This window comes from Equus przewalskii, chromosome 15 (assembly GCF_037783145.1).
Source record: "Equus przewalskii isolate Varuska chromosome 15, EquPr2, whole genome shotgun sequence".
Taxonomy (NCBI): domain Eukaryota; kingdom Metazoa; phylum Chordata; class Mammalia; order Perissodactyla; family Equidae; genus Equus; species Equus przewalskii.
In genome coordinates, this window is record NC_091845.1 from 47989603 (window position 1) to 48010011 (window position 20409).

Sequence of the window (20409 nt, forward strand, 5' to 3'; positions counted from 1 at the left end):
TTCATTTCAGTGTTTTTTTAAAATCTGAATTTATGATTCTTCCCTTCTCAGACTCTTGCTTTGAAAAGAAAAATCCCACTGAATTCAGAATGTGCGGCTCCTGGAAGGGTAGCAGGTAAGAGGCCTATACTCTTCATTTTTCTTCCAAGCAGAACATCTCCAGACCTTTTGAAGTGATGTGGCAAACAGTCTTCGTCTAGTGACTTGTGGAAGCAGCAATGATAGTTCTCAAACAGTACTCATTGTTTCATGTATCTAAGCAAGTTTAGATGTGCATTATTAAATTAAAAATTATTTCCAAGTGTTTAGAGCAGCTTTATTCTCCAAGTTATGCTGAATTTGTAGCTTATAAGAAACCTACTGAAAATGTAGTGATATTTTGATTTCATGGAGTGAATATTCAAGACTTTCAAAGGTAAGAAAGGACATTATGATTGAGAGCCCTATGAAGTCCTGGTTTCATATTCAGTGGCATTGCTCTGATGCAAGATCATCTGAGCATGCTTCTGCTGTTGCTGATCTGTTGACTGCCACTGCCTCTAATTACGTGTACAGTTGTATGTGTGTTCATACACATTTGCCCCAACAGCTGGTAGCCCTTTGGCCCTTTGAAGATACCCTTCCTAGTTTCAGGATATCAGTGCTCTCTGTGGTGAGAGATTTATTGAGTGTATTTCAAATTAAGATAATATGCTAGGCACTACAGTAAAATAGACTGCATTCATTCCTCAGTAACAAATAGGTGTCAAAGACCTACAGTGTGCCAAGCTCTGTGTTAGCCCCAAGTAATGCAAGTATGAACAAGGGAACCCTGCCCCCTTGAAATGACATCTTGTAGGGAAGAGAGACGTAGAGTAAATCCTTGGAAGTATGATCAGTATTATGAGAGAGATGTGCAGTTACTGTGAGAGAGGGTGGAGGCTGTAACTCTCTCTATAAAATTAGAGAAGTCTTTTCTAATGCCATCTGTGATGGTCACAGATTCAGATTAGGTCAAATTCACAGGCACAATAGGCTTTAATCTAATGCAAGTTTTACTGAGCTGTCTAGAATGATCCTTGACAGGACACACTGCACCCACAGTGTTTTCGTTTACTGAGGGGCCCAGCAGCTGTCACATTCAGTTCTTCGTTGACCCCTTATCCTTGCAAGGCAGGTATGGTTACTATAGGCAAAGTCCAAGGTGGGGTGGATGACCTAGACACACAGAAGCGGCAGCCTTGGTTTCCAACTGGTCTTTGTAGTGTCCTTGTCTCTCTAAGCTTGTGTGACAGTCATGACTCTCTCAGTCGGGGTGTAATATCGAAGCTCAGGAATTTTACAGTAAACCAACTCCTAGTCCATGACCTTCCATATTGATCATAACATGGCAGTTTCCAAGGAGATGGCAAAACCAAGGTCACTTTCCCAGGCAGGCTTTCATCCGTTCAGGGCCCAGGCCTGGTTTTCAACCTTTGCTCACTGCCTCCTTCCCTGAGGACTAACTAACCCATGACTACAACTTGGATCTGAAGTGTGAATAATAGGTTCTGGTAAGTGAGGACATAGAGCAAATAATTCCATACAGTAGGAACAGCAAGGGTGGAGGCCTCAGGGCATGCGGACACGTTGGGGATGATAAGAAGCCCAGCAACTTGTTGTGCAGAAGGGCAGGAGACAGGAGCCAACCACGCAGGACTTAGTAGGCCATCAGTGCCAAGGGTTTTGACCTTGATCACAAAAGAAACAAGACCTGAGTAGATTAGATATGTTTAAAGATCACCATGGTTGCTGTGTGGAGAATGGATGGATAGAGTAGATGAGATAGCCACTTAGGAGCTATGTTAGTACAGAGGAGAGTCATGAAGCTGTACAGTGGAGGTGAAGAGAAATTGATGGATGAATTCTAAAGACATTTATGAGACAGAGAGGAACAAGACCTATGGATTGAAGAGGGGTGTTGGTGTGCATATGTGTACACAGGTGCATGTGTAGGATAGCGGTGGGAAGTGCAGAGGAGAGAAAACTGTTATAGGTGTTTCTCTTATTTCTGGTGTGAGTGACTGGTGGTGCCTTTGCTGAGATGGGAACACTGGAGGAGAGACTTAATCACCTATATACGTTAATGGAAGGCATATCCAGGGAGAGGGAGATTGAAGAAACAAGGAAATGAGGGAAATTAAGTATGGTAGTAGATTCAGCCCCAGCAGGCTCCTGGAAGATAAGGGTACTGAAACTTGGCAGAATTCATTGAGATCTGGTGGGAAAGAGGGCACAATGAATGTCCTCCTTCTGAGTCACCCTAAAGCAAAGCCTGCTACTCACCAAATCCCACTCTGCCGACCAAGCAAACAACCCATCAGCTTGTCAGGATGTCTGATTAAATGTGACGGAACAACCCAGACTTACCGGGCACTGGAAAAAGCCTTTGGTGTAAAGGAGGCCGGGATAAAGAAACAGAAAAAGCGATGATTGTCTTAGTTACTTCAGGTTGCTATAACAAAATACCATGGACTGGGTGGCTTATAAACAACAGAAGTTTATTTCTCACAGTTCTGGAAGCTGGAAGTCCATGATCAGGGCACCAGAATGGTTGGGTTCTAGTGAGGGCCCTCTTTGGGGTTGCAGACTACTGTCTACTCATTGTATCTTTGCATGATGGAAAGAGGCCTAGAGGGCTCTCCTGGGGTCTCTTTTATAAGGGCACTAATCCCATTCCATAAGGGCTCACCCTCATGACCTAATTACCTCCCTAAGGCCCCACCTCATAATACCATCACACTGGGGGCCAGTATTTCAACATAGGAATTTTTGGGGGACGCAAACATTTGGTCAGTAAGAGCCGTGAACAAAACCACAAGAAGTTGGGGAACCAAAAAGGGCTTTTAAAGCTTTAAATGGGGTCTTTGGTAAAATTAAAAGAGATGTTGTATACATAAAAACAAAAATAGCTTGGGGCTGGCCCAGTGTTGTAGCAGTTAAGGTCACATGCTCCACTTTGGTGGCCCAGGGTTTGCAGCTTTAGATCCCAGGCGTCAACCTAGCACTGCTTATCAAGCCATACTGTGACGGGCATCCCATATATAAAGTAAAGGAAGATGGTATGGATGTTAGCTCTGGGCTAATCTTCGTAAAAAAAAAAAAAAAGCTTGTTATGAAAGAGGAACAGTCAGAGAACAAGAAAGATCTTTTTTTGCTAACATGATTATATAAAATCAATAATAGAATTAAAAGATAAAGTTGAGGAAATAGCCCAGAAGGTAGCAACAAAAGACAGAGACAGAAAATATGAGGATAAACATTAATCCAGAAGTTCCAACTTTTGACGAAGTAGGAATTCCAGAAATAGAGCACAGAAAAAGCAAAAGGGAGGAAATTAGCAAAGAAATAATATGGAGCATTTTCCTGGGATTAAGGATGCAAGTCCCTCCATGTCCCATAAAGTCACGATACAATGAATGAAAAAGGACCATGCCAAGTCCATTGTCATGGCGTTTCAGAACCTGGGGAAAAGATCAGAAAACCAAAGAGAAAAAGAAGGTGACTCACAAAAGAACAAAAAAATCAAAACAGCATCTGAATTCTCAATAGCCACACAGGATAAATAGCTGAGTGGTGCCTTAATATTTCTAAGGAAAAATTATTTTCAACCCAAAATTCTATTTCTGACCAAACTATCTATCAACTGTAAAGGTAGAATAAAGGTATACTCGTGTACGCAAAGATCACCCAGTCTTCTTAAGAAGCCTACTTGAGATTTTTTCCAGAAAAATGAGGGAGTAAAACTTGGAAAGAGCTACACATAGGAGCCAAGAAAAAATGTATCCAACCCAGAAGAGCCATCGACACAGGCCACAATATTTTTCTATGAAGACTGATATAAGTAGTGATGAAGTGAGAAGGGATGTTGGAGGGCTATCCCTCATCTACCATAACAGGAAGTTAATCAACAAGGACTAAAATTGATAAATCAAATATCAGTATAAGCATTATATTTAGAGATACGGATGTACAAGAATCAAAAGTTGTTGAATTTGGGGTGTGTAAATGATGGTTGAAGAAAGATGGAATGGTTTTCATTACAGGCCTTTTGGTGCCATGTGATTTTTAAACCACACATATATTATTTCGATAAAAATACTATATTTATTAAAAATTAAGCAAGTACATATCCTGAGCAAATCCTATAGATACACTTAGTGATGTGTGCTTTGGTGATGTGGGCAAAGATCTATGTGTAAGATACTCATTGTAGACTAAACCCCAAATGTTTGTAAAAGCAAAAGACCAACAACTGAAACCTTAGTATTCATCATTAGCAGAGCAAGTAGGTGAGTCATAGGACTGTAAGACATGAAAATAAGTGAGATGTCTTCCTGTATGCTGATATGGAAAAGATCTCCAAGCTGCACTGTTCCATGAAGAAAGCAAGGTGCAAGAGAGTGTTCAAAGGATGCTCCCATTTATGTATTATAGAAGATATGTGTTGATATATATGTGCTTCTATATTCATGGAAAAGGTACAAAAGTAGCTGTTAAACTGTTGCCTCTAGGAAGTGGGACTAGGATTGGGGGAGAGATGGAGACTTCTTATTTATTGTAAGCCCTTTTTTACCATTGGTTGTTCACTATGTCACTGCACTTAATTTTTCAATGAAAAACTGCTAACCTGAATTTACTAATCAATCTATTTGGAAAGAGTGAATGGGTGCCCAGGTTAAGGTTTGGCTGGGAGGGTTGTCAGACAGGGGGATGGCCACTCTAAAGGTACTCTTCACCCAGGACTTTCAGGTGTGAGCCGTGGCCCTCAGAGGAACCAACGCCATGGGGGAAGATGGGGAGCTGGGCTGTGGGGAATCTCATTCTTTCTCTGTTCACTTGTTTCCAATATCTAGTGCCTGTTCTGAAGACTTTGAATGCAGACACACAGATGACAATCCTGACCATAATTTTACGAAGTTTGACAACTTTGGCTGGTCTTTTCTTGCCATGTTCCGGCTTATGACCCAAGATTCGTGGGAGAAGCTTTACCAACAGGTTATCCATTTATTGTCTCTCTCTCCCCGTCGCTGATCTATCTCTCTATCATTTATTTATGACCTACCATCTATCTTCCACCTTTGTCATCTATTCCTCAGCCTTAACAGTTGTACTGTTAAATTCTGCTTTAGAAGTTCTGTTAGAAACATCAAAAAAAATTTTATAAACATGATATTTGGAAGAATAGTGGACAAAAACTCCACTTCCTTGAAATATTACCCCTCCCCAGGTTCCCTGCTGCCTGAAGTTCCAGCACTAGTGCTTCAGTTTTCATGAAGCATTGCTATCTCTTTTGCCTTTTTAGTTTTAAAATGCAAACACCCTTGAGAAAATCATAGTAAAGTCACTGAGACTTCCATGGGAACGTATGGACGGCATTTCCTCTCTGAGATATAGGGCATCAGGAGTCTCTGGGTGCCTAGGGAGGCCGTAGATGATGCTGCAGGCAGCTGAGCCCACCAGTGCTGGGGGAAGCCGATTGCTACTATACAATCTCTGCTTGAGGTGATGGTCACCGCCCTGTGGAAGAAGGCTTCAGATGCAAGCGTGTGCTCTGTCCCTTGCAGACTTTGGTTACCTCGGGGCTCTACTCAGTCTTCTTCTTTGTGGTGGTGATCTTCCTGGGCTCTTTCTACCTGATTAACTTAACTCTGGCTGTTGTCACCATGGCTTACGAGGAACAGAACAGGAACGTAGCTGCTGAGACAGAGGCCAAGGAGAAAATGTTCCAGGAAGCCCAGCAGCTGTTAAAGAAAGAGAAGGAGGTAGGGGCTCATGGGGTCTGCTTGCGGGGACCGTAGAGGCCATGGGGCCTGAGGCTCAAGGGTGCTGTATGAGGCTGGGGTGTAGTGCTCTCTACTGGTGCTCTTCTGAGAATTTAAGCCCCTTGCAGAAAGACAGGCTCTGCTGCTGTCTCTCAATGAGATGTCCAGACACAGGACTCTTGAGAACAGGGAACACTTGGTCTTGATGTTCTTTGACCTTCTGAAACCCGAGCCTTCTAGGACAGATCCCAAATTGCTGGCTACAGGATAAAACTTGTGTATATGTAAATTCAGGCTCTGCCCTGGGCTTTGTTGTGGGAATCTGGAGATGTTTGTGTTCACTTGAGAGGATTTGGGAAGACAATAATGGTGGTTCTAGAGATAAAAGCCATGATCATCTCTCCCTTCTTGAAATTCCTGTCATATTCATAGGCCATTCTCATTGTTTCCCTGGTATCTTTACATTTTTCCAGTTCAATTCTAAGATTTTCAGGACAGGGACCATGTTTTATACACTCCTTATCCGCCACAGAGATCTGTCAGAGGAAAGCCCATTGTAAATGCTTAATCTATGCATCATCAGGCACAAACATTTATTAAGTGCCTGGCACATACTGGGCACTGTGTTTAGGGTTAGTGATACAGAGATATGAATGAGTCAACCCTGCCTTTGAGGGCTGCAATCTCCATGGACAAACAGGACATATTACACAGATAAATTATGACAAAGCCGGTATATTCCAGTTAGATGATGGGCAATCTAAATGGTATGGTGCTACCAGAAGAGAGAAGAGAATGCTCACTTAGGTCAAGGTCAATTGCGATGTTTTATGGGGAGGTCTAATCTGTTCACTAATTGCTTTTGTGCACTCTCCAAGGCTCTGGTTGCCATGGGAATTGACAGAAGTTCACTTAATTCCCTTGAAGCATCATCTTTTTCCCCAAAGAAGAGAAAGCTATTTGGTAATAAGAAAAGGAAATCCTTCTTTTTGAGAGACTCTGGGAAAGAGAAGTTTCCAGGAACAGATTCTGATGAAGATTCCCAAAAAAAGGCAAGTCCTGGCTTAGGGATTAATGATGCTATAGCACTGTTCAGGGGTACAGATCAAGTTGTCAGTCTAATTGAAAGGATTCATTCATTCGTTTACCCACTTATCCACTCATCCATTTGCACATACTTTCCTGTCCATGTGTCTATTCAACTACCCATTTATTTACGAACATCTATTTAAAGTGTTGATAGTGTTTACTATCTGCTTGGCACCGGGGTAGGTGCTGAGGGTAGATGAGATGTATAAGACAGGCAGCTAATGATGAAGACACACTAATAAAGAGGCAGTCGTTATTCAATGTGATGACTGACATGATGATCGCTGTGGGAGAACAGAGGAGGAGCAGTGTCTTAGGGGCTTCCCTCTGAAGCAAACCCTGAGCGCTACAGTGCGAGTAGATTATTTGGGAAGTGGTTCCAGGAAGCACTGAGAGGGGAAGGGAGAAGCGATACATGTACTATCAAGCCAGTTACCATTGAAGGTAGTTGGAGTTTAATCTCACTGGAGTGAGGGCACTAGGGTATTTATACACCAACTTTGATCCATCATTGGTTAAAGACTACTGAGGTCAGGAGATTATACTTTTCTGTATTTCTGGCTTACTGTGCATCAGGGCAGAGGAGGTTCGTGGGGCCAGAGAAAGCCCTCAGGTAAGGCCTGAGGATATATGGATGGGCCAAGACAGCATCTACTTCAGACAATCAACCCAGACTTGGTGGGCTATGAGAAGAGCAGTGAATCAAAACAGAGTTCATGGAGGAAGCAGTGTCTAAGCTGAAAAGGTGGATTAACCAGGCAAAAGGAAGACGGTAGCACTGCCGGTAGAGAGCACAGCACAGGCAAAGGCCTGGAAGCAAAGGAGGGCAAGAGGACATGACCCAGTAGGAAACTTGCGAGCGTGTGTGTGTGTGTGTGTGTGTGTGTGTGTGTGAGATGAGATTGGGGGTTGGGGGTGGTAAAAGGCTGTAGTGGTAAGAATGGGACCATCACAAAAGGCCTTGAAGCCAAGGAGTTCAACCTTTATACTGAGAGCAAGGGGTAAGCAGCATTGAAAAGTTTTAATCAAATGAGTGATATGACTAAATTTACATTTTGAAATGCTGAATGCATTGAAGAGATGGGTTTGGAGAAGAGCGAGACTGGAGGCAACCAATTAAGAATCTGTTGCAGGGGCCAGCCCAGTGTTGTAGTGGTTAAGTTTGCATGCTCCACTTCAGCGGCACTGGGGTTCACGGATTCGGATCCTTGGTGGGGACCTATTCTACTCATCAGCCATGCTGCGGCAGCTACCCACATATAAAGTGGAGGAAGATTGGCACAAATGTTAGCTCAGGGTGAGTCTTCCTTAAGCAAATAAAAGAGGAAGGTTGGCACAGATGTTAGCTCAGGACTAATCTTCCTCAGCAAAAAAAAAGAAGAAGAAGAAGAAGTTGTTGCAGTAATCTATGTAAGAAATGACAGTGGCTTGAACTAGGATTAGGGAAATGAAGATCAAGAGAGATTAACAGATTACATGATCTACAGAAGATAAAATTTGGCAATTGACTAATTGTAGAGGGTGGGCATGATACTTGGTTTATGGCTTGGGTAGTTGACTTGATGGAGGGTAATTTACTGAGACAGGAAAGGAACATGTTCTGGGGATAGAGAAGATGGCAAGTTCGGTTCCGGATGTGCCAATTTTGAGGTGCCTATGGGATCTCCCAGCGTGGATATTGACTAGGGAGTTGGATATGCAGAAATGAAGTTATGGGAGGATGGGCACTAGGGGAAAAAAGGCTATTCTTATCATTAAGGTGGGGGAATGTTCGAACATGTTTTAATTGTGGAGAGAGAAGTCAGAAGAGAGGAAAATGTTGAAGATGCTGGGGAATAATGGCAAGAGCCACTTTCCTGAAATAGAACAAGGGAGACGAAGTGGGCAGAAGGTGGATGTGCATGCCCAAGAATGGGGTGGGGAGAGGGACCACACATATTGAAGAGACTGCAAATATTTTTTAATATTTTGGAAGTTTTCCCCCCTTTCCACAAAACAATAGACAGAGACACAAACACTTAACATAAAGTGTCTTTTCTCTTTAACTAGAACAAGAAATAGCTATAGAAAAGAAAGGCTGTCTTTAAAATAGCTCATCAGCTATTTGGTCTCCTCTGGGGCCCTGGTTGATCAGAACTTTGGGGAAATAAACCATCTGGACCTGAGTTTTCTGGATAGCTGAGGGCTTATGTCCTTTAGTCTCCAGAGACATTAGATTTGTAGGTGAGGTGGGAGTCAATAATCTCTCGGGCGTAGCCTGAGAGAGTGCTTGAGATTTAGTGTATAGATTTTGTGATATTTATTTTGACTGTTCTTTTTAGTTTCTGACTGTTTTAAAACCTATTTAGGCAGTCGTTCAAGGCACTTCGCTCTCTGGCCCCAATCCACCTTTCTAAACTTCTTCCCCACTTCCACCCCTGGCAAACGTTGTTTCCAAATTAGACTTTTTATTGCTTAAACCATTTATTTACCCTGAACCGTTGCTCGTTAGTTTTTGTAAAATTTTTTTGCTCTTTGTTGACAATGAACAAATCTGAGAAAGAAAATTTTGAGAAAAAAAATTTCTGTAGGTAAGACTCTACAAATGTACATACATAAGAAATATGAATGTTCAAACCATATTTCTCTTATTTATTAAATATGAATTAGAAAGCTGAACATTTGGCATGCCATGACATTGAAGTGAATCAGCCTATATAAAATATTAAGCATCTTTGCTGCATGTGGCATTGAAACAAAGACGTTTGTAACGTTTTGAGGAGAGAAAGCCTCTTCTCTTAGAAAGTCCGTTGTGCCTTCTCTCACAGCCACACCTCCTAGAACAAACCAAACGACTGTCCCAGAATCTGTCACTGGACCATGGTGATGAGCGTGGAGACCCCATCCAAAGGCAGAGGGCGCTGAGTGCTGTCAGTATCCTCACCATCACTGTGCAGGGTAAGTTCTGCCTCCCAGCCCAAGGGAGAGCCTAACTTCAATGATATCCTTCCATTCTCCCTGTCACCAGCCCCTAGAAGCCCTCTGCAACTAACTGTACTTTCTACAAAGAGTGACTTCCTACACATCTTTGGAGCATGTAAGAAAAGTGGTTTGGAAAAAGTGGGCCTTCCCTGTGGGTCCACCCTGAGCCAGCACTTGGGTAGTGTGGGAACCAGCTAGACCTGGGATAGGATTTGGGACCAAGAGCACAAATGGAACCTCCCGATCAGGCCAGGTAGTCACAGGAGGTCTCAGTGACAATGATAGCCAAAGAAGAGAAGACATAGACGTTTCCAGTAGGTGGCAGTTTTCATTGAAGTCAGAGTTTGGAATCTGGCGTGGACAATAGAAGACCTTTGTAGATAGTCTGGAGCCATCTGATTGACTTGATTAATAGCAGGTAACAGCAACTCAACTAAGGGGTTGGTGTTGAAGGGCAGGACTCAAGTCCCTGCAAGGATGGGGTCAAATGGGTCCCTTAGCACTTTTGAGCCCATTGCATCACCTTGTTTGGCCTACATGAGTCCTCTGAAATGGTATCAGAAAAATCAAGGATGCAGCTGCTTTATGACCTGAACTCAAAAAACTGAGTGTGTTTTGTTTCAGTGCATATAGATGGCCTTGCCTGAATATCTCTCCTTCCCCTGAGCCCTGGTAGCTCCTTGTGCCTCTGTTACAGCTGTCACCATGGTCTGCCTTGAGTGAACATGACTTGGGCTTGTGTGTCTCTCCCTCATGGGTTCACAGCCAGTCAGCATTGACTTCCTCATCTGTATGTCTAACAGTGCAGCCCAGCTCCCAGATGCTCAATATAAGTGTAAAGACATGATGTACTTGACTATACCACATGGAAGCTATATGTGGGAAACCTATCTGGCTACACCAGTCAATGCCCTTCTTGACTGATTACATTGCCTCACAGCGACCCTAGGGAAGATGGAGGAAGGAATGCACTCACTCAAAGAGCAGCCAGACTGGTTCAGAGCTAACACCTCAACTGCTCTTTCATTCTTCTCCAGAACTAGAAAAATCCCAGGAACCTTGCCTCCCATGTGGGGAAAACCTGGCATCCAAATACCTCGTGTGGGACTGCAGCCCCCAGTGGCTTCGTATTAAGAAGGCCCTGAAAACCATGATGACTGACCCCTTTACTGAGCTGGCCGTCACCATCTGCATCATAATCAACACTGTCTTCTTGGCCATGGAGCATTACAACATGGACCCGACTTTTGAGACGATGTTGAATACAGGGAATTTGGTAACTTTAGGCTTTTTAAAATATAAGCGTATTTCAAACTTTGAATCATAACTCTTTCAAAGTCTAAACATTTTGTGAATGTGGCCTAATGCAACCCAGGCCTTTGTTCCCCTTAGGGGGACTAGAGGGAAAAGATGACTGTCAGGATTTTGTTTTTACCCAGTTCAGTAATTTTCCGTGGGACCTACATTGGCCCCTCCAGTATGTTACAGTGTCTTTTTAGTTATCCAGTGGTAAGCCAGAGCAAGTAGACGTCTCAAAAGGTCAACTATTTGGAATAATTAAGAAAACGTTAACCATAGCCAGAGGCCCATGGTCCCTGGTGATATTGATGACATCATTTGTCACAAATGCCATTACTAAGTACTATTCCCCCTGGAAAGGTGAGTCAGGGCCTGGCAGCTGTGGGAGGTACACTTTCCTGGGAGGGGGTATGTGGAGCCTGTGGGGTAGGGGTGGGGTTGGTTCCAGACTTGAGCTGCTTCGATGTGTCTCTCACTGCATGGATCTAGTCTCAGTTAAATTGGGAAAACTAAGATGGGGAGCAGACTTTTCAGGAACTGTTCACTTTAATTCATAGTTCCTGTAGAAGGCATTTTTTTCCCCAAGGGAAAATATCCCAAATAGCAGAAATAACGAATAATTATCCACTGAATGTGTTACTAGAATTAGCTAATGAGTTAATGGGCTAAAAATCTTACCAGAATGCCTAACTCTTTCCTCTTAAAGTTTATTTTATTTTTCCAATTTAAAAAGCAATGCATGCCTTAAAAAAAACTTTTTGCATAAGGAAAAATACAAAGAAGGGAAATACAAAGAAGAAACTCATTTCCTATGGTCCTACTAGCAAGGATGATCATTTTTAGCATTGCAGAGTATTTCCAGGTAGTTTATACACATATAGAGATGGATGGATGTATTTTTTAGTTCTTTTTTTTTACATTGATGAGTACCCACTGTACCTATTGAATCAGGAGTTGGTCCACAGAGCTGCTTCTATGCATCAACTTTAGGATGCTGTAGAACTGGAGATACACACCTGTCACCCTCAGTCGCACATCCCTCCCAGGAGGAGAAAGGGTACAGTGGCACTGCAGTACAAAACCAGGGTGGTTCTCCTAAAGACAATCTGCATTTAAGTTCCTTTCTGCCTACTGCTTTCGGGAAGAAGTGCCTCATTTGTGTGCATGAGATGGATTTGATTCCATGCTGCATGATAAACCTAACACACGCAGTACCTTCTAACAGCCTGGGGTCTTCTGGACTCCTGACCAGTGTATTCAACTGCCTCCTGCTGAGGTATTCCAGAAATGGGCTGATGGTGTTGTTTCACTTGGAGGCAGAATGTTGTGCCCTCAGGGCCATGGTCTCTGCCTCAACAGTCAGCAGATCCATCTTTCAGCACCTCCTGGTGGGTAGAGTTATTGGATAAGTTTCAGAGAATACCCAAAGAACCCAGAGTCATTCCCTGAACAAAGCTTCCCAATGGCAAAAGCGGTCTGTCCATCCATTCCTCTGCTGATCAAACTGTGAGAAATGGCCAACAGCCCCCTCTCAGATTTCCCACTGACTAGGCATCCTGGGTGTTGAGGTGAAGGCGTCGGAAGCTGATGAATTAAGTGACATTCTTCTTAACTTTCTCCAGAGGCAGAAGGAAGCACAGGGACATTGTCGGTGTCTGAGGACATGCACCCTGGCTCCTGAAAATTGACGAGAAACATGCAAAGCTGGCCTCATAGCCTGTGCTTTCATTCCATGTTCCCCATTCCCCAGATGCAGAATACAAAGGTGGCAGCCATCCCATCTATTGTGCCCCCATGGTGGTGGTGGAGGGAGGCCTTGGAGCCTTGAGTTCCAAAGAACACATCCAAACCTCCCTCCTCTGATGGGTGGACCAGGATTAAGCTGGACTGTGGAGTTCTGTGGGTCTGGAGTTGGAAATGGACTCTCAGGCTTCGGGATTGCTCAAATCAGGGGAGTACATGGAACTCCCAAGAAGCCATAAGTAGCAATTGAATTAGACTGCAAAGTGAATGGTCCCAAGGCATCTAGGGAGGCTGTAGGGCTAGACACCTAAAGCCTGAAGGAGATAGGAGGAGGAGGAGTAGATCCAAGGAGGCCGGGGTCAGTCCCACACAACTAACTAGAACAGGCAATACCTGTAGAACAGGCATGCCTTTAGGCCCTGGTTGTGGCATTGAGTGGGGTAGGCAGCAATGTTTAAAGGGAAAAGATAGATAAAAGCTTGAAAACTTCTTTGCCACCCTCAATTTCTTTTTATTTGCCTCTCCTGGATTTATCTTTGCCAACCGTTTTATTTTAACTTGTGTTTTTTATTTTAGGGATTTAAAAAAAGTAAATAGTAAGTCATTGAATTATTTATAAAAACAGATCATGTGTTTCTTTTAATAAGGAGATTTAAGCATTTTTGGATTTTTTTTTCAGAACTGTAAAGGAGAGTTTTATAACTGACAACATTTTTAAAGTCTTTAACCCTTTTTATATTACCTTTTTATTTTTGTAGTATTGTTTTTCTCATTTCTGTATAGTTGTGTGTGTGTCATAGAGAATGTGCTATTTGCTATGAGGAAATGCTTTGCTTTACCTTCTGCAAAGATATAGAATATAGATTTAGTTTTTAATTTGGCTACTACTTATTCAACATTTTGAAAATTCCTTAAGTCTGTATCTAATTGTCAAAGACAAAGACAAAAAAATTATTTTTGCCTATGGAAAACACATAAGTTAGCATTTTTTGTAACTTCCACCCCTCTTAATTCTAATATTTTGATCTGGAATGATGAGCCCTATATTCTGAATGAGTTTTTGGGATTATATTCCAACTCACTAATCTTCCTTTCAACCATGACCAATCTAGAGTTTCTCCTATATCTTGAATTGTTCACAGACATTTTTCTGTCCCTGGTAGTGTTTTTCTATTCTCTGCTCTGGGCCTCTTTTTAATTTTTTTCTGGTCAAGGTGCTGAGATTGAGAGATTAGGTGAACTCCTCCTGGATTCCGGTCTGTAGAGGACATTTATCTTTAGTTTTCAGAGCTGTTGTGTACTTTCCCCCATTTTGTAGTTTTTATTGATATTTTAAAGATAATTCACAGGAGAAATTGCTTGACACTTCCTATCACTGTGCTATCCACCAAGAACCCAATTTTGCCTTATTTTCAACAGAATGGGAAATAATATTTACTCTTCATCCTGATGTCTGTGAGCTTGGTAACATTGGAATGGGCACCACGGAGATGGGTGGAAAGGAGCGAAGGCAGAGTGAGGTTCATGCTGCAGCCATAAATGGTTCTTCCTCACGGACTTGGGGGTATACTGTGTCAACCGTGAGAATGCATTTTATTGCTTTGTGACCTGTAATTCCTTTGCGTCATTCTTCAAAGTGTATCTCCCAAGAGAGGTAGCTTCCTTTTCTCATTCTTTTTTGTCTCACTGTAGGTTTTCACTGGCGTTTTTATGGCAGAAATGTTCCTTAAAATCATCGCGCTCGATCCCTACCACTACTTTCGCCGAGGCTGGAACATTTTTGACAGTGTCGTCGCTCTTCTGAGTTTTGCAGATGTGATGAATAGTATAGTTGCAGGAAAACAAAAATGGCCATTTTTCCGTTCCTTAAGAGTGGTAAGGCACTTACTTTCTTACTTTACTGAATAACTTAGCCGCCAGTATTGAAAAGACACTTGAGTGAGTTCGATGGCTATTTTAGATTAAACTTTAACTTATCTTACCTTGACCCGAGAATCTACTGCACTCCTCCTCCAACCTAAGTCTTTAATACTCCTGGGAGTCCAAGAAGGTCTTCTCTCAGCTGAACCCCTGCTTCCCACCACCCCCAAAACGACTCTTTAGGCAAGCAGATGCAAAATTGTGTCTTTCAGTGTCTGGACTCTGCTTCTTTCTTTGTATGACCTTTCTGATGATCTCTTCCCCCACAGAGCTCTGAGTCAGGCACACTCACATCTGGGCTCACCAAGGGAATGAAGACTACAGAGCCTAGGAGGGGGACAGCTGCTGCTGGCAGGTCCTATCTCACAAGGTCCCTCCTCACTACTGCCAGGGCCACATTCCTATTCTGTAGTCTTTGCCCTCCATCCACTAACTATTGGAGGCATTCCGGCAAGCTCTGCAGAGTGCCTGATATGAGGTGACATGAGGGAAGACTCAAAGATGAGGAAAGTACTGTCTTCAAGGAGTTTGCAGTCCAGGGATGATGTAAGACAGGGCCAGAAATGACCATGAGGCAAAGTAGACTGTGACAGATCCCATGAGAGGTATAGATAAAAAGCTATAGAGAAACCACATCTGAGAGGGGAATTGGGAAACCACAAAAGGTGGCCTCTTGTCCTCTTTCAAAGATTCACTTTATTTTCTTTTTGACATGGATAGGATTTCTAAGCCTGCAGAGTAAGACTTTTGATTCACTTATCTAAGCGTGTACTTGGGATATGTTAGGAGATCACACTGCTCAAAGTAAGGCATTATTAGGCTACTCTCTTAAAGTTTTATTGGCCTTGGGTGAGCAAAATTGTATTTGCTTTACAATTGTTTAGGCTTATTATAGCCATGCTCCGAGGCAAGGAATTCTGTGGCGTCTGTTGTCTGTGTATGAGAACAGAACCATAGTCTCTCCCTGATATGCCTCTGACTCCCCTCTGAGTAGACAGTGGTGGTCCTTCTCCTGAGACATAAGTCCTACTGACCTGCAATATTTCCACTCCAACAATGAATAGTTGGTCCTTAACAGGATTGTACTTTGGAGTGAATCATCACTTTATATTGAAAGTTACTATAAGAAATAACCTATGAAGCTAGTTGCTGTATTTTCTCTAAGGTTATTGTCTCCTGCAAGGTCTGTAAGGTTCCATGAAAAAATCTTCTCCTTGGAAAAAGTGTGCATGTCTTGAGCAGCTGATTGCCTTTTCTCTCCTAGGTACAAAACGTCATATTACTCTCATCTTTGTTATAAAACTTAGATTTAAACTTGTGACCTGGAATATATAATGCTGGAATTAGCAAAATTTTTCTGTAAAAGGCCAGATGGTAAATATTTTCAGCCTTACAGACCATATGGTTTCTGTCAAAATCATTCAACTTTGCTATTGTAGCACAAAAGTAGTTGTAGACATTCGAGAACAAATGGGTATGGCTGTGTTCCAATAAAACTTTATTTACAGATGCAGAAATGTGGACTTCATACAGTTTTCATGTACAAAGAAATATCCTTCTTTTGATTATTTTCCAACCATTTAAAAAATGTAAAAAATAGTCTTACCTCTCAGGCCATACAAAAAGAGGCAATGAGCCGGATCTGGCCCTCAGGCCATATTTTCGACCCCTAGTATATTAAATAGGATTCCAAAACATTCATTTTATATAATAAATACATATACTCGATTTCACCATCATGATCCCAAAGTCTTTATCATTTAAGAAAATGTTAGAATAAAATATTTCCATTTTTAACACAAAAAGTCGATACAGATAAGTATTAGTTTGGGACAGGGAGTTGGTGACCATGTTTAGGATTGATTTGGCTTTGAAAAGATTTTTGAAAGTCATAAATGCTGTGGTTTGGGAACATGTCATTTGCTTTATAGCTGAGCAGATGGACTTTGTCCTTAACTGGCTTTTCTTCCATTTTTGTTTATTGTCTGTTTTTACAGCTGAGGGTCTTCAAGTTAGCCAAATCCTGGCCAACTTTGAACACACTGATTAAGATAATTGGCCACTCCGTTGGAGCCCTTGGAAACCTGACTGTGGTCCTGGCCATTGTGGTCTTTATTTTCTCGGTTGTTGGCATGCAGCTTTTTGGCTCTAAATTCGGTTATGAAAAAAGAAATACGAAATCCTGTATTCCTACAGTCCCATGTTTACGACGCTGGCACATGGGGGATTTCTACCACTCCTTTCTGGTGGTATTCCGCATCCTCTGTGGGGAATGGATTGAAAACATGTGGGAATGCATGCAAGTAGCTGATCCGTCACTGTGCATTATTGTCTTTCTGTTGATCATGGTGATAGGAAAACTCGTGGTGAGTGTCTTAGATTTTTTTTAAATACATAGACTTCACAGATGCATTAGCTTTTTTTGCAGCACTTCACTGGTGAAAATTGTTATTCTAAATATAATATTATAAATTTATTATATAATATTTAAAAATCTGCATTTGAATTTGGTTTGTGGAAAGTGTAATAAGCATGAAACAAAACCTCCTTGTCAGATAGTGTTCATGTTGACTGATGCCCCAGTAGCTGTTCTACTCCAGGCGATTATTCTAGGATAGTCATATTCTCTTTGCTGGTGATTGGCTGAGGTAGAAGTTTGTGACTTAATTTGGTCAGTAGGGTGTAAAGGGATGTTCACCGAAGAAGACCTCTTGTTCTATTTAAAAAAAGAAGGGATGAGAGAAAAAATGGTCCTTATACTTCTTCTGGCCTTTTTATGACTGTGACTTCTGGCAGAACTGCAGAGATGATGTGACCATGACGAGAACTAGCCTAAGCTAGAGAGCACACTGAGGAAGGTAGAGTGAAAAGACAGAACAAACCTATCTTCGTGTCATAATTGGCCCCTGATCTATTTTCAAACTTATTATATTACCTTTTCCGTTTGTGTAAGCTGCCTTGAGTCTATTACTTGCAGCTGGAAATGTAGATATTTATGGAGAGGCTAATTAGATGTACACCAGTGAGGGCATGAAGAGACAGCAGACACACAAGGATACCTGAGCACAAGATCTTCAGAATCAAGTTGGGGCCATCATGCAAATATAATTAACTATCCACACACAAAGTTATCTTGAGTACCTGATAAGTGAGGTAGATAGACAATAAGTGATAAAAAAAGTTCAGAAGAACAGGATATCACCAAAGTGAGTGGGAAGAGAGCATTAAGAAAGGAGTTGTGGAAGATGCAGTGCTTGAGAAGGGCGCTTAAGAATCAAGGAGAACTTAGCAAATAGAGGAGAGACTGAGCAAAGAACCAGAGTTGGGCATTCTCATGGTGAAGCTGAGGAAGGGTGACTAGACCCATTCACATGGAAAGAATCCCTCTCTTCAAAGGTTGTATATTTTTGAGCTGGTGAGAGCCACAAACAAGGGAGTTTAAGAAGGTAAAGATGATAAATTGGAGGGTTTTTAAGTGTAAGCAAAAAACTAAAGTAGGAAGCTGTTGGGATGATTTGCCTTTAAAGTCATATATGCTTCAACAAAACAGTTGCAGATTTGGTTCAGATCCCTCCAGCTCAGCCCCAAGACTTCACTGCATTTTGGGCAGCAGGACCTAAAGAGCCTGCACAAACAGGAGTGGACTCCACAGCAGTCTTAGACATAAGACCCATATCCCTGTGGGCAATTCCAACAAAAATCCAAGCTCATGATTCAGGCTGATCCCCAAGGAATATAGACTTTCGATTTTGCCATGTGGGTCTCCTTTCCAGAGTCTACAATACATGCTGCTTATATGTAGATAAACGTGATTTGGCTGTTTGCACTCTTTAATTTCAATTTTTCTTTTGTCTTATCTTGCTGTCTCTATTACTTCCTCAATCTTCTCTCCTTTTATTTATTCTATAGATGAGCTTTCTTGGGAGACAGAAGGACATAGAACTCTCTTTTGATTTTGTTTTGAGTCTTGGGGAAAAGTTGTTCTGGAAACCTACTGTATCCTTTCCTTTGCTAAATGTTCCATTCTCCTTGTGTCCCTGCCTCCTTCCCAGGTACTCAATCTCTTCATTGCCTTGCTGCTCAATTCCTTCAGCAGTGAGGAGAGAGGTGGAAGCTTGGAAGGACAGACCAGGAAAACCGAAGTCCAGTTAGCCCTGGATCGGTTCCGCCGGGCTTTTTATTTTGTGTTACATAATCTTGAGCATTTTTATCACAAGTGGTACAGGAGGCAAAACTTACCAGAGCAAAAAGAGGTGACAGGAGGCTCTGCTGCAGAGAGCAAAGACATCATCCCCCTGGTCACAGAGATGAAAAAGGGCCCAGACACCTGGGAAGAGTTGGGTATACTAATTTCTGCACCAAAGACCTTGAGTGTTGAGTATGATCGGACTTGGTTGGCCCCACTTGCTGAAGAGGAAGATGATGATGTTGAATGTCCTGATGAAAATAATGCACAACCTTTCACACAACCTGAGGCTGGAAAACAGGTACGAAGGTTCACAGATAGACTTAGCAGTCATGCAAAGCTAGAGTTGTCATGGGGCACTGGTTGCCTGCCCTGTTCTGAGCACTGTGCAGGGGTAATAAGGGTATAAAATGTGGTGGCTGCCCCTCAACACCCACATGCACTTCCCAGGGCTGGTTCTCATCATGGTCCTGCACACGTGGCACAGATGGGAGGTGTCAGAGGAGTTCAGAGGGAAACAGGATCAGAGTGGGCTGGAGCAACAGGGGAATCGAGAGCCTTTGATTGAGCCCTAAAAGAAATATAGAGTGTGGATCGGCTGAAAGGTGAGGAAAGAGAGTGTGTGGAAAGTGAAGTGAAGAGCATAGAAAAAGAGACAGTGGTGGGAACAAACTCAGTCTCTTCAGGGACAAGTGTGGGGCTCATAGGTAAGGAGTGGTGGGAGGTGAGGGCTGCCAGGGAGTGGCAGGGTGATGGATGCCCTAAATAAACAACTACGGACTTCATTCTGGATGCAGCATTGCTGTTTGTATATTCCTGAATTTTCCACAATGGTTGTAACATATTATCTTCCCACCAGCAATGTATGGGAGTTCCATTTGCTCCACATCCTTGCCAATATTCGATGTTGTCTGCCTTTTTAATTTTTAACCATTCTAATGGGTTTGTAGTGGTTTTAATTTTTATTTCACTACTAATGATATTGCATAATATATCTTCATTGGTGAAGTGTCTACTGTCTTTTTATTGAGCTGTTTGTTTTCTTATTATTAAGTTCTAAGAGTTTATTAATATTCTGAACACAAATCCTTTGCCTGATGTGTATATTGCATATATTTTCTGTCTGTGGTTCACCTTTTATTTTCTTAATGGTATCGTTCAATGATCAGAAATTTTTACTTTTGGTAAAGTATAATTTATCAATATTTCTCCTATGGTTCATGTGTTTTGTTTTCATTCTAAGAAATCTTTGTATAAGCCAAAGTTGCAAAGATTTTCTCATACGTTTTGTTTGAGAATTTTCTGGGTTAACTCTTAAATTCAAGTCCGTGATCCCTTTCAGTTTAATTTTTGTATATGGTATGAGTTGTCTTTTTTCCCCCTGTATATATATCTAGTGATTCTAGTACCGTATATTGAAAAGTCTGT

At 42.1% G+C, this 20409-nt stretch overlaps 1 protein-coding gene across 3 annotated transcripts in view; it reads left to right on the plus strand.

Annotated features, from left to right (window-relative positions):
* Positions 1-20409, plus strand: part of SCN11A (sodium voltage-gated channel alpha subunit 11) — a 146255-nt gene that overhangs the window by 85206 nt on the left and 40640 nt on the right. For all 3 annotated transcript variants that reach the window (XM_008530272.2, XM_070577209.1, XM_070577210.1), the window contains 9 exons: positions 52-115; positions 4875-5016; positions 5586-5783; positions 6662-6835; positions 9680-9809; positions 10871-11109; positions 14568-14750; positions 16793-17161; positions 18848-19282. In XM_008530272.2, the coding sequence (XP_008528494.2) occupies positions 52-115; positions 4875-5016; positions 5586-5783; positions 6662-6835; positions 9680-9809; positions 10871-11109; positions 14568-14750; positions 16793-17161; positions 18848-19282 (1934 nt within the window). The remainder of the gene's footprint in view (positions 1-51; positions 116-4874; positions 5017-5585; positions 5784-6661; positions 6836-9679; positions 9810-10870; positions 11110-14567; positions 14751-16792; positions 17162-18847; positions 19283-20409) is intronic.